Source organism: Ornithorhynchus anatinus, chromosome X5 (genome assembly GCF_004115215.2).
Source record: "Ornithorhynchus anatinus isolate Pmale09 chromosome X5, mOrnAna1.pri.v4, whole genome shotgun sequence".
Classification (NCBI taxonomy): Eukaryota; Metazoa; Chordata; class Mammalia; order Monotremata; family Ornithorhynchidae; genus Ornithorhynchus; species Ornithorhynchus anatinus.
In genome coordinates, this window is record NC_041753.1 from 15,564,477 (window position 1) to 15,579,357 (window position 14,881).

The following is a 14,881-nucleotide window of genomic DNA, read 5'->3' on the forward strand; positions in this document are numbered from 1 at the left end:
TCTCAAGTTAAAGGTTGAAGAGGAGGCGGGGAAGGGGAGGGAGAGGCAGAGTGGTAGAGTGGGCTGTCCAAAGGTTCCTATCCCTCTGGTCAGAAGACTTGATGGCCATGCTCCACCCCTCTGCTGAGCCTAATAATAATGTTGGGATTTGTTAAGCGCTTACTGTGTGCAGAGCACTGTTCTAAGCGCTGGGGGAGATACAGGGTAATCAGGTTGTCCCATGTGGGGCTCACAGTCTTCATCCCCATTTTACAGATGAGGTAACTGAGGCACAGAGAAGCAAAGTGACTTGCCCACAGTCACACTGCTGACAAGTGGCAGAGCCGGGAGTTGAACCCATGACCTCTGACTCCGAAGCCCAGGCTCTTTCCACTGAGCCATGCTGCTTCTCTAATGCAATGTTGGTCCAACAATCCCCACAACCCCAGAGAGGGACCCGAGGAGCAGCACGACCTAGTGGCTAGAGCAGGCCCTGGGAGTCAGGAGGACCTGGGTTCTAATCCCAGTTCCACCACTTGTCTGCTGTGTGACCTTGGACAAGTCACTTCACTTCTCTGTTCCTCAGTTACCACAGCTGTAAAATGGGAATTAAGACTGCAAGCCCCATGTGGGACACCGACTGTCCAACTTGATTAGCCTGTATCTATGCCAATGGTTAGTACAGTGCCTGGCACGAAGTAAGTACTTAAAAAGCATTTGAAAAAAAAAAATGCAAAATCGAATCCGTTTCTAAGCTTCATGAAAGTCTTACTGTATAAACAACTCCAGAAGCTATGCCAAACCCCCGTCAGTTTAAGTCTCAGGTCAAAACACTCTCTCACTCTCTGACCAGCTCCCATGAACCCCTTCTGCCTTCCAGTGCTTGGCACATAGTAAATGCTTAACAAATACCATCATTATTATTATTCTCATTGTCCCCCCAGGGTCCTGGCCTGGCTCCCAACATGCCCTGTTCCTGTGGAACTGCCGAGGATTTTAGATGTGGCAGCATAAGGCCTCTATAAATTTCAGGACATTGGGAAGCTTTGGCTGTGAAGCGCCAGAAGTCCCCGCCGATCTCCTTTACCACGGGGATCATTCGGTTCCGAGTCTTGTCCTTCATGTTGTTTCTGTGTGTTTATTGGTTTCATCTTTCCTTATGTATCTACCCCCAAGCCCCTCCACCTGTTCATTTTTACTATGTGCCAGGGACTGTTCTAAGCACTGGGGTAGATACAAGTTAATCAGGTGAGACACAGTCCATGTCCCACATGGAGCTCAAAGTCTTAATCCCCATTTTATAGATGAGGTAACAGACACAAAGAAGTGATGTTACTTGCCCAAGGTCGCACAGCAGACAAGTGGGAGAGACAGGATTAGAGCCCCGTCCTTCTGACCCCCAGGCCTGTGCTCTATCCACTAGGGCATGCTTCTTCTCTTGTGAGCCCCTGGAGCACCAGAGATCATGTATTTTTCTCCAGTGCTTACTTAGAACAGTCCTCTGTATGCAGGTGCTTAATAACTACTACCACTCCCCAAATCCCTTGCCGGCTAAATGCAAAGAGGTTTCGTGAAAAGGGTAAAATAAAAATTTCAATGTCTAATTTTGCACATGCAGTAGAGCCTTAGAACGGTCAGTCAGTCAGTGCAAGAGTACTGTACCTGGTACTTGGGAAAGTACAATAAAACAGACACATTCCCACCCACAACAAGTTTACAGTATAAAGGGGGAGAAAGACAATAATATAAATAAAATTACAGATATGTAAGTGTTGTGGGGCTGGGAGGAGAGATGAATAAAGGGAGAAAGGGTGATGCAGAAGGAAGGAAGTGGGAGAAGAGAAAATGAGGGCTGAGTCAGGGAAGGCCTCTCAGAGATGTGCCTTCAATAAGGCTTTGAAAGTGGGGAGAGTCTGTTGGATATGAAGAAGGAGGGTCTTCCAGGCCAGAGGAAAGAAGGTGGGAGTTCAGCTGGGAGATAGATGAGATCGAAGTAAAGTGAGAAGGTTGGCATTAGAGGAGTGAAGTGTGTGGGCTGGGTTGTAGTAGGAGAGTAGCGAGGTGAGGTAGGAGGGGGCAAGGTGATTGAGTGCTTTAAAGGAGATGGTATGGAGTTTCTGTTTGGTATAGAGATGGGCAGGCAACCACTGGAGTTTCCTGAGCAGAGAAATGTGGTCTGAACGTTTTTGTAGAAAAATGGTCAGGGTAGCAGAGTAAAGTATGGACTGGAGTGGGGAGAGACAGGAGGCAGGGAGGTCAGCAAGAAGACTGATGCAGTAATCAAGATGAGAAAAAAAAATGGTATTGGTTAAGCGCTTACTACGTGTCAAGCACTGTTGTAAGTGCTAGGGTAGATACAAGGCTATCAGGTTGTCCCAGGTGGGGCTCACAGTCTTAATCCCCATTTTAGAGATGAGGTAACTGAGGCACAGGGAAGTTGCCCAAAGTCACACAGCTGACAAGCGGCGGAGTCGGGATTAGAACCCAAGACCTCTGACTCCCAAGCGCATGCTCTTTCCACTAAGCCATGTTGCTTCGAGGGATAGGATAAGTACAGTGCCTGGCCCTTAGTAAGTGCTTAATGAATACCATAATTATTATTGTAATAAGTTATTATTATTATAAGTGCTTGGACTAATGTGGTAGCAGTTTGGATGGAGAGGAAAGGGCATATTTTAGTGATGCCGTGAAGGTCAAACCAACAGGATTTAGTAATGGACTGAATATGTGGATTAAATGAGAGGAGTCAATATTCACTCCAAGGTTATGGGCTTGTGAGACAGCAAGGATGGTGGTGCCATCTACAGTGATGAGAAAGTCAGGGGAAGGACAGGGTTTAGGTAGGAAGTTGAGGAGTTCTGTTTTAGACATGTTGAGTTTGAGGTGTCGGGAGGACATCCGAGTAGAGATGTCTTGAAGGGAAGAGGAAATGCGAGACTGCAGAGGAGGAACGAGAGCAGGGCTGGAGATGTGGAATGGGGAATCATCCACACAGAGGTGGTAGTTGTAGCCACGAGAGCGAATGAGTTCTCCAGGGGCTTTTTGAGGAGCCAGGGATGCTTTAAAAGGTGACTCGGCACCAAACAAATCTGAAAATTTGAGGGTTTGGACAGGCTAGATGTTGAAATTTCAGGGCCTGCCTGAGCTTGGACTGGAGAAGGGAAGGGCCCATGTAACTCTCAACTAGGGATGCCCATGAACTCCCGACAGACATCCTGCTTCGGTGCCCCAGGCCAGCTGATTCTGGGACTGAGCCTCCCGCGATCCAGAACTTGACAGCGGCAAAACATAAACACACACACACACACGAACCCACGTACAAAAAACAAAACAAACCCTCAGCTCTCCTCAGGATCTCAGTGCTAAAGGGATGAGATTCTGGAGTTAACTGAGGTGACTCTGAAGGGCGGTACGATGTGGTGTCAGGGCTACCTGAGGGAAGCAGCGTGGCTCAGTGGAAAGAGCACGGGCTTTGGAGTCAGGGCTCATGAGTTCGAATCCCAGCTCTGCCACTTGTCGGCTGTGTGACTGTGGGCAAGTCACTTAACTTCTCTGTGCCTCAGTTCCCTCATCTGTAAAATGGGGATTAAGACTGTGAGCCCCACATGGGACAACCTGATTCCCCTATGTCTACCCCAGCGCTTAGAACAGTGCTCGGCACATAGTAAGCGCTTAACAAATACCAACATTATTACTTCATCTTTGGTAATGGATGACTCACTTTGGATGTCTTGACAACCAACCCAAGCGGCTTACGAGAATCATCATTTTCAGCAGTGGCCTGTTCAACCTACACTTTGTGAAGGACCCATTTCTACCCAACAGCTTCCTCCTTTCTGATTATTATGAGAACACTGTCAACATAACATGCACACACATTAGAGTACCAAATAATACTCCAGAAAATGTAATTCTGGCCTTGCAAATTGCATTAAAATAATTAAAATAATAAGGCCAGCCCAGACCCACATGAAATTCAGGAAATGCTTTTCCCCCTGAAATGCCCCCAAAGCATCAGCCCAAAACCCAACTATTTTCTGTCACAGTTTCTGTTACTCATACTGCACCTGAAAAGGCTGAGCAGGATTAAATTAGAGTAGGCCAGGGAAAAGCAGTGTGTTTTCATAAAGGGTTTGGAAACTGGGTAGGAAGTTCATGATGTGAGACAGATGATAGGAAGGCAGAGGCGCTCTTGACAACCAAGGTTAGACTGAATGAACTTGTAGCAAGGCAACCAGAAGCAAATAACTAAAAGACACGAATAGACACAATCTGTGTAATTGGTTAATCCCCAAGTGTTTTTCAGTCAAGGGTAGTGAGGAATTGGGAGTAAGGCCTTGAGATGGTACCTTTCCTTGGCTGTGAGAAAGGTACACTTCAAGAAGTCACCCCCATAGAGTTTCTCAGCCCAGAACCTCTCAGGAATAATGGACTCTACAGCACAATCAGCCTTCAAATAATGCAGACGCTAACTATGAGGACTGGACTGCTCAGAAAACAATCAAACTCAAAAACATTCATCTCCTGTAGGCCGGAGACTCTGGTTCTGGGAATAGCTACATGTATACGTATAGTATATGTTAAGTACTTATTATGTGCCAGGAACTGTTCTAAGCACTAGGGCAGATATAAGATAATCGGGTCAAACACAGTCCCTGTCCCCTACAGGGCTCACAGTCTGCATCCTCATTTTACAGATGAGGGAACAGAGGCACAGAGAAGTCCAGTGACTTGCCAAAAGGCACACGGCAGACATGCGGTGGAGCTGGGATTAGAACCCAGGTCCGTGCTCTATCCACTAGGCATTTATGTCACTGTATCCACTATCGCAACAACCCTCAGAGGAGTGAAAACGGCTCTGGCCTCATCACAGACGAGGCGGGAACGCTGAAGGGATAGCGAGCACACTTCAGTATTCTTCCTAACGTACCTTCCCCTAGCGAAGAAGAGGCCCTCTCGAGAACCGACCACCTAGCAACATGCAAAGACATGGCGCTCTGTCCCAACTGTGGAGAAAGTCACCGCAGCAGTCCCAGCCATGAAAGATGGCAAAGCAACTGGACCTGCTCAGACACAAACACAAGCTCTGCTGCAACATAGGGAGACACCAGAGGATGCCACAAGATCTCAAAGATTCATTCCACTGTCATCAGCATTTCCAGGAAGGAAGGTGAAAGATCAGACTGGGGCAATCACCAGAGCATTACTCTCCACTGCTAGGCAAGGATCTACCCTAAATTCTTGGTTCCTGTAGAATACCGCTGAGAGAACTCTTCCACGACTGCAATGTGAATTTAGACCACAGGGTGGCATAGGGGATTGAACGAATGAATGGAAAGCATCCGACACCATCGCTAGATCCGGACTCACACGCCCTTTACTACATTTAGCTGCCATGAGACATTCATCAAGATTCGGAGACTGTCCCCCAGCGGTTTAGCTGGTCACTTACAGCTGAGGGTTCTGTTTCTGATTCATTCCCCGTTACCAGTTCCGTTCAATTTATTCTATGTAGCCATACCAGAAGGTATGGGGGGCTGTTCACAGATGACTGTGCCCCAGAGGCACACGCCCAGATAAACAGATTGTCAACCTACTCACCGTACCTCATTTTAGCCTATCTCGCCACCAATCCCTTGCCCGCAATCTCCCTCTGGCCTGGAACTCTCTCTCCCTTCGTAACTGACAGTCCGCCACTCTCCCCTGCCTGATTCAGAACCCTCCTAAAATCACATCTCCCCAAACAAGCCTTCCCTAAACCCTCGTTTCCTCTATCCGTCCTTCCCCGCTCTCCCCTTTTTATAGTATTTGTTAAGCGCTTACTTTGTGTCAGGCACTGTTCTAAGAGCTGGGGTAGATACAAAGGAATCAGGTTGAACACAGTCAGTGTCCCACATGGGGCTCACGGTATTAATCCTCATTTTACAGATGAGGTAACTGAGGCACAGAGAGGTTGTGACTCATCAAAGGGCTTAGAACCCAGGTCCTTCTAACTCCCAGGCCCGCGCTCTTATCCACTTGGTCACGTACCTCTTAAACACTTTTGAGAACACCACCCCAGCTCTTCAGCACTTACATAAGCATCTTTATACTCTACTTTTCCCCCTATCTGTTCATTGATTTTAATGCTTGTCTCTTCCCTCAGGCTGTAAGCTCCTTGTGGGCAGTGATCACGCCTACCAATCCTATTATAAGTGCACTTCCCCAAGTACAGTGTTCTCTGCTCACAGTAAGCACTCAAATACCATCAACTGACTGACTGTGAACTGCTTTGCAGTGTCAGGCAAGCATTCGAGACTGATGAGAAATCTGAAGAAAACCCCAGGAATGTATCAGCCTGCCTCAGGGTTCCTCCCCACGAACAAAGAGCTTCATTGGCAACATGAAAGCAGTGTGGCCTGGTGGGAAGAGCTGGGCCTGGGAGTCAGAGGGCCTGGGTTCTAATCCCAGCTCTGTCCCTCACCTGTTGTGTGAGCTGGGCAAGTCACTAAATGTCTCCGTGACTCAGTTTCTTCATCTATAAATTGAGGATTCAATGCCTGCTTTCCCTCCTACTTAGACTGAATTCCATGTGGGAAATGGGCTGTGACTGATCTGCATATACTGTATTTACCCCAGTGCTTAGTGCTTAAATACCACAAATTATTATTATTATTAATAAATGCTGTCACAGAATTCCATTCATTAGGCGGAACACCGGCCAATGATGGGACGATACAGAAGGAAGTAGAAACTAATTCTACTAATTCCACGCAGACAGAGCACGGTGGCACCGTCGTATCAAGGTTCAGATCAAACAAAGTTGGCAGAGAGTTGCAAGGCTGTCCAACTTTCTCTACGGCAGAGAGGCCCAGACTCCTCCCAGACGCAATATTTCACCGAGCAGGTCCGTCAGTGTCCTATATTCCATATGCACCATCAATTGGCAAGAAAGCGCCTTACACAAAGAGGTCAACTGAACAATCGATCAGTGGTATTGAGCGCTTAGTGTGCAGAGCACTGTACTAAGGTCTTGGGAGAGTACAGTAGAGTTGGTAAACACAATCCTTGCCCTCAAGGAGTTTACAGTCTAGCAAGGGAGACACACTTTAAAATAAACGACAGGCAGGAAAAGTGATGGACTATAAGGATAGGTACTTGGAGATGGGGGTGCGGTGAGTTTCAAAGTGTTTAGGGCATACGGACCTGAGTCCCGGAACAAGATTATTCTCCTAGCAAGAACGGTGCTCGTTATAGAATAACTGCTCACTAAAAACTCTTGATGGATTGTTTGATTGATGCAATACTCATGTCAACACAGTTTTGCTGGGTGGACCATGTGAAGAGAACGGAGGACAGCAGGATAAACAGATAGCTAGCATCTGGTGAGCTAAAAGGGGGCAGCCAAAAACAGAAGGGATTGGTAAAATGCAGCTCAGAGACAGCGGCAGCCCAGCTGAAAGTTGGGAGACAACTGCAGCAGACAGGCCAAAATGAGGCACTGCAATCCACAGAGGAGCAGCTCTTTTTGAGCAGAAGCTTTGGGAGGATCGTGTGTCAGAGGCAAAAGCGAAAATAGCACCAAGTGCCACAAAGAACAAACAGGACAGCATAATGAAGGGCAAATTTCTGGGTGTGTACAGTGTGGTTAAAACTCCCAGTCCCCCATTAACTTCTTCAACCATGCACACATCCATAGGTGTCACCTTCTAATATGAAGGCCAGAGATCTAGAGAAGCAGCATGGTCTAGTGGCTTGGGAGTCAGGGAATGTGGGTTCTAATCCTGGCTTCGCCACTTGTCTCCTGTGTGACCTCGGGGAAGTCACTTCACTTCTGTTACTTCACCTGTAAAATGGAGATTACAACTGTGAGCCCCATATGGTACTGTGTTCAACCTGATGACCTCGTATCTACCCCAGCGCTTTGAACAGTGTTTACATATAGTAAGTGCTAACGAATACCATAATCATTATTGTCATCATCATCTACATGTTTTACGTAATGCCCAATTCCCGGCAATGAGGTTTCTCCAGGCAGTGGTCTACAGGTACAAATATGCCACGCCAGCAGCACCAGAGGATGTGACAACCTTTGAATGCAGTTCAATGTTTGCATGTGGGAACCAGAAACCTGAGACCGGTCTGTGCAACAAGAAATGCTCAGGTCCACATATTTAATTTTCATGAGAGCTTCGAGGGCTGTTGCCCCACTTGGGTTTCTAGTTTCCACTGCTCCCCAGTGACTCAATCCCCCTTTGACCAGGGGCCCTCCCGGGTACTTCCTACAGAGCATGGCAATGATCTTAGTGATAGAGAACTCGGAGGCGCACTTTGTATTCCATTAACGCACGACAGGGCTATGAGCATTTATGGAATTCTGAGCACAGCTTCCATTTCGTGATTGCTATTATAAATCAGTGGGATATGAAGAATCAGCAGTGCACATTTAATAAAACAGCACATTTTAAAATAACGGCTCTATTTATAAAATAGGGAATGGGCTCGAGCTGGAGGTACCCAGGAAATGGGCTGTTCCCTTTAAAGGGACACAGACATCTTTTTGTTAAGTTTGCCCACACTTTCACACACTCCCAACAGATGTTCCTCCGGACAGAGAGAGGAATCTTCTCCGAAGAAGTGGTAGCTGAAGCTGTGTGAGTGGATGAGTACCCTGAATATGAGTGTAGATTAAGAAGAGTGAGAGTCCCAGAATGGAGCCACAGATGGGGGATGAAAGGTTGAAGGGGAACCAGCAAATGAAAGGGAGAAGTGGCTAGATAGGTAAGTGGAGAACCAGGTGATTACGCTGCTGGCAAAACCAAGGTCTGATGGTGTTCCAAGGAGAAGAGCGTGATCGACAGTCGGTCATAAATCCCGCCTACTTGTCCTCCACAATATTTTCCAGATTCACTCCTTCCTCTCCACCCAACTGGCCACCACCTTGGTTCTAGCTCTTGCCATTCCCTGACTAGACTACCACATCAGCCTCCTCATTGACCTCCCTGCCTCCAAACTTTCCCCTCTTCTATCTATACTACACTCTGCTTGCCCAGACCATCTTTTCCAAAGTGTTATTTGGCACACCTCTCCACTCCTCAACAACCACCAATGGTTACTCATTTCTCTCTGTGTTACACAGAAACTCCTGATGATTGGCTTCAAGGCTCTCCACCAGCTCTTTCTTACAAGGTCCTTCTTAGCCTGTGCTCTCCATTTCTCTCAAGCTAACTTTCCCACTCTCAACTCTTTGTTCCCACCCTTCCCCCTCCTTGAGGCTCTTTTCTCCTTCAGATTTTCCAGACCATAGCTCTCCTACTCTTCAAGGTCCTCCTAAAAACTCATCTCCAGTGAGCATTCCCCCATTAAATCCAACCATGACACACTGTGTCAACCCAAAAGCCACCCTCAGTAATTAGTCAATGATGTTTATTGATTACTGTGTGCAGAACACTGTACTAAGCCCTTGGGAGATTACAGTACAGAGTGAGTAGGCAAGTTCCTTGTCCTCAATGAGTTTACAATCTAGAGGTGGAGACAGACATTGAAATAAATGATGGATGTGTACTTAAGTGCTGTGGGGTTGAGGATGGGGTGAATATCAAGTACTACAGTGCTCTGCACATAAGTGCTCACTAAATACCATAGGGAATGGGCTCGAGCTGGAGGTACTCAGGAAATGGGCTGTTCCCTTTAAAGGGACACAGACATTTTTTTGTTAAGTTTGCCCACACTTCCACAAACTCCGAACAGATGTTCCTCTGGACAGAGAGAGGAATCTTCTCCGAAGAAGTGGTAGCTGAAGCTGTGTGAGCGGATGAGCACCCTGAATACGAGTGTAGATTAAGAAGAGTGAGAGTCCCAGAACGGAGCCACAGATGGGGGATGAAAGGTTGAAGGGGAACCAGCAAATGAAAGGGTTTTATTGATCGAAGTGCATAAGTGATGCACAAGGGAGAGGCAGTAAGGAAAATGAGGGTTTAGACGGGGAAATCCTCTTGGAGGAGATGGGATTTTAATAAGGTTTTGAAGGTGGCGAGTGATGGTCTGTCGGATATGAAAGGAGAGGGAGTTCCAGCCAGAGGGAGGATGTTGGCAAGGGGTCAGTGGTGATAGAGATGAGACTGAGGCACAAAGAGAAGGTTGGTGTTAGAGCTTAGAACAGTTCCTGACACACAATAAGCACTTAAGATTATTATTATTAACTGCACATCCAACTGGTGGTGAGATATTTAACTTCACTATCGGGTGTGTCTTTGGGCATGAAGGGCAACTATATCTTTTTATGTAAGCATTTATATTCACACACAGATATAACATATATGCAATGCTGTATTTGCCCTATTATTCTTTCTCATGGGGTTTGCCTTCAATTTCCCACTTTCTAGATTTTGAGCCCAATGTGGGACAGGGACAATGACTGAATATGGAATAGTGAATACTAGAGAGGTATAATACCTTTCCCCAAGCTCAGTACAGTGACAGCAGACACTAGGTGCTTAAAAAATGTCAGAAGTGATGATGTAATAACAACAACAATAATAGTATTTGTTAAAGGGTTTACGTGTTCCAGGTACTGTATTAAACGCTGGGGTAGTTACAAGGTAATTGGGTGGGACAAAGTTCCTGTCCCACATGGGACTCTGAGTCTGTATCTCCATTTTCCAGGTGAGGTAACTGAGGCCCAGTGAAGTGACTTGCCCAAGATTGCACAGCAGACACATTGTGGAGCTGGGATTAGAGCCCAGGTCCTTCTGACTCCCAGGCTTGTGCTCTAACCACTAAGCCACGCTACTTCTCTTAGAATGTGAATTGGCCCACGGGTCCTTCCCTGGGAACTGGACTTCATCCTGAAGTGAGGCCTAGGCCGCAGATTTTTGGCCACGCATGAATTTACCCCCAGCTGCTGCAAGCCTGACTTTCTACTTTGATCATTCTAACGAGTCAGACAATGGCTTGGGGTCTGGGACAACAGCCTGATAGTTCTCCCTTTCCACAACAGCAGAGGCCCATGAAAGCCAGTTATTCTTTCCGAGAAAGGAGGAAAAATATTTACCCATCATCCTCCTCGATGAGCTTGCCTCATCATGTCACTGGAATGAAGCAGATTCATTGTGATTTATTTTCTGCAGGGTGCCACCACCATGCGGCTCGCCAGCACATGTGCAGTCCCACAAACATGTGTCGCACGTCCCAGCTCCCTGACGGACTTAAGTACACTTCTTGGCTGCTGGAGGTGGTATGTGTGTTGGGGGAAGGGGTTGGGGGGGGAGGCAGTAGGAGGGCTGCAGAGTCATGAAAAGGCAGGCAAGGAAGCCCAAATCCTGCAAATGGCAGATTGAGTGCCCGAGAATCGCTGCCGGCCTAATCCCGAGTTGGCCTCTGAACTGCCGCAGATCCCTGGGAACAGGTAGACAGGAATGTGGACTGGCCGTTACCTCAGAAGGTACCGTGGGCTGCTTCTGGCAGCACCTGAAAAGCCCTTGCACTTGGCCCACGTGGGATTCAGTCTCAGAGAAGGCAGGTAAGACAGGTTATTTCCACAGAGTCTTGATCTTTGGTCTAGCAAACAGTGAGGGGTGACTGCAATTCTCCATCACCCAAAAAGCCATCTTTGTCAACACGTGTCAACAATATGTGAGCAATACCAGGAGGTCTAGCAGGAAGGATATTAACTGGAAAGCAAATGTCTCTGCTTGCTGACTTGTTGCATGCCCTTGGGTCTTCTCAGGCTCTGGTTTCCCCTAAGTTAATGGGGTTAATAGTACACTGGGAAGCAGAGTGGACTGGAGGAAAGATCACGGGCCTGGGAGTTAGAGGATCTGGGTTCTAAACCCAGGTCTGCCATTTGTCTGCTACGTGACTTTAGGCAAGTCACTTCACTTCTCGGTGCCTCAGTTTCCCCATTTGTAAAATGGGAATTCAATTCCTGTCCTCCCTCCTACTTAGACTGTGAGTCCCATGTGTCTGACCTGATTAACTTCTATCTACCCCAGCATTTAGAACAGTGCTTGACATGTAGTAAGCACTGAACAAATGCCATAAGAATAATTATTACTACCTACTCTTACTTGATGGGAATGTCATGAGGTTAGGAAAGAATGTAAGGACTGTTTTTTTTTTTTCCTTGTCCTCTCCCTCTCTCCCCCCCAAATACCAAAAAGCTTCAGGCACAGATTAGAGACCTCGCCATCCAGATGGGACATTAGCAGCTCTGGAATGGTAATAGATCCTTCCAGCTCTGTCCAAGGAAGGAAGGGGAGACAGAAATTGGAGCAGATGGAAGTTTTATTGTGTCCATGTATATAAGATGGCCTGGTCTCATCTGTGACATCACAGATGCCACCACATGTGTACTCAGGGGAAAAAAAACCCTCCCTCTGCTCTTCTGCCACTCGCTGAGTGGCTGCTATTCCACTTCTCTTCCCAGGTTTGCTTATCTGGCCAGTTAGTCATCACTTGGCCTCCCATCATTAACTGACCACACTCTCCTTTGGGTGGTAAAACACTAGGACTCCCCCTAGGTTACTCTCACTTCCAGTCGGGTGGAGACCCGATGCTTTTTCTTGTTTCCAAATGTCACCCCATTTACTTGCACATGGCATGGTTTTAAGCCACCTCCTAATTTTCCATCCTTGTGGCAAAATGGGACACAACCTCCCAGTCTCATGAAATTTCAGTTTCTAACCCCTAATTAGAGTCAAGTTGGATGGCTATTTCTCCCTCCCCCTACCTCGTTTGAGAACGCTGCTGGTGCCATCATTTTCCGGGTCCTTGATCAACAATCCATACTAACTCCCCTTCATTAGAACCCTGCCGGGGAGGGACAGAACAGAGCATATCTTGATGCTCGGAGAGCAGATGCTACTTGCCCTGTTTCTGCTTTCTTTCAGGTGTTGATAGTGCTGAACCATCAGGGAGTAACAGCCTCCAAAGGCTAAACCTGATAATTTGGGGAGTTAAACAGCAAAATCTGGTTCCTATTTCTCCAGGAGGGCAACTTACCCCAGGATGGTTGGCTTTGGTTTGCTCTCCTCTCCCAAGCAAAGCAATTGTAATTGAAGTCTCATCTCAGCTGGTTGGCCAACGAAATACTGAGTGTGTATTTTTTACGGCATTTGTTAAGTGATTTCTTTGTGCCAGGGACCATACTAAGCACTGGGCGCTGTACTAAGTGCATGTTGGAAAGAGAGACGAGGAGAGTTCTGACTGCCTCAAGATATTGTCACAAGAAACCCATAAGCACCCATCTTTTCTCTTTCTGTGCATTTCTTTTTCTCCCCTCGCCCCCTTCTCTCTCTTTCCCACCCTTCTTCACGGAAAAAGATTCATCCTCCAGACCGGAAGGCCAATTGATATTCGTTAGGTAATGACAATCACTCCCCTCTAAGTAGGTCACTGTGGGCTGATCTGGGACAGGTTGGCAGATTGATAGATCAAACCCACCTTGTCCTGATAAAACAAACCACTTTCCCGGCTGGCCGGACTGGCACTTACCGTCGCAGTGCACTTGCCAGCTCAGCTGCCAGTTCACTCTCGTTGTGCGTCCTCAGTTCAGTTAGTGACAAGGCAGGGGAGGATCCCTCAGCACACTCCTAAGGACAACAAAATCAACCTATTAGACACTACTCACCATCTCAAGTCAGAAACGCCATGGGCGGCAGTAGCCTTTGGCAGCTCTACAGCTGCATGGGGACAAATGGAGCAGTAGTAACGCACTTGTGCCATGGCGAAGTGATGAAGTTGTGTCAACAGACCTCGTACCCTCCGTGCCGCACGTCCGCCCCCTCCCCCCCCGCCCCCCGGCCACCCTCCGGCCCCGCAAGCTGGAGAAGCACCTGAAACAACAGAACCAGGCAAACAACATCTGCTGGCCGGGGTCAACACTTGATGGTTAAATTAACTCCCTGCCTCCCAATCCTGCAGCAAAGGGATTGATAGCCCTTTGCGGGTATGGAAACCAGTGCCCGACTTCCCTTCCACAGGTGAAAGTTGCTTTTCAGAATTTTTATGATCGGTTCCTTGTTGCCACCATATTTGTCAACATGGCGGGAAGGACAAAAGGAGCCGCAGCCTGCGCCGCTGGCCTCCCAACCCGCTCAAGAGGCCGAGTGGCTTTGCTGGGACCCAGCGCCGTCTCCGCACGTTCCCCGGGGCCTCAGTCCTTCCACCCTTGTGCCACCGCAGCGGGAAGGACACGGGTCGTGTCAGCCTGCAGCCTCCGCTAAGTGGAGAACGTTGGAAGGCTGTGCGGTGGCTGAGATTGTGACTGTGGGACTTTGGATCCCAAGAAGCCTGACATTTTGCTCTTTTAGCCACAGCACTGTGCCTATGGGAAACAGCACAGGCCTGTGATTCAGGAGACCTGAGTTCTAATACCTACTTCATCACTTGCTGTGTGATCTTGGGCATGTCACAGTGTCTCAGTTTCTTAACATCTGTAAAATAGGGATTAAATACCTCTTCTCCCTCCCTCTTAGACTAAGAGCCCCTGTATCTGCTCTGATTGTACTGAATCTACCCAGGCTCTTAGTACATAGTGTTTAGTACATAGTAAGCTCTTAAATATCGCTATTATTATTAATAATTTTGTTTTAGCATATATCCCTATTCTTGTCCTTTATTTTGTTTTGTGTTCTCATTCTTTCATCTTTCCTTATGTGTCTGTTGCTAGTCTCCTTTCCTCTTTTATTCTTAGGCTGTGAGTCCCTTGAGAGACAGGGACCATGTCTAATTCTCATCCATGTATTTTTTCCCCAGAACTTAGTACAGGGCTCTGCCCAAAGTTAGATGCTTAATGTTATTACTATTCAAGGACATAATAATAATAATGTTGGTATTTGTTAAGCATTTACTATGTGCAGAGCACTGTTCTAAGCGCTGGGGTAGATACAGGGTAATCAGGTTGTCCCACATGAGGCTCACA

At 47.4% G+C, this 14,881-nt stretch overlaps 1 protein-coding gene across 4 annotated transcripts in view; it reads right to left on the reverse strand.

The window, feature by feature from the left end:
* Window positions 1–14,881, reverse strand: part of MCC (MCC regulator of WNT signaling pathway) — a 341,667-nt gene that overhangs the window by 10,123 nt on the left and 316,663 nt on the right. For all 4 annotated transcript variants that reach the window (XR_003755957.2, XR_003755956.2, XM_029054919.1 and 1 more), the window contains one exon: window positions 13,453–13,550. Coding sequence is in view for 2 of the 4 variants with exons in the window: in XM_029054919.1 (XP_028910752.1) it covers window positions 13,453–13,550 (98 nt within the window). In the remaining 2 variants the exon portion in view is untranslated. The remainder of the gene's footprint in view (window positions 1–13,452; window positions 13,551–14,881) is intronic.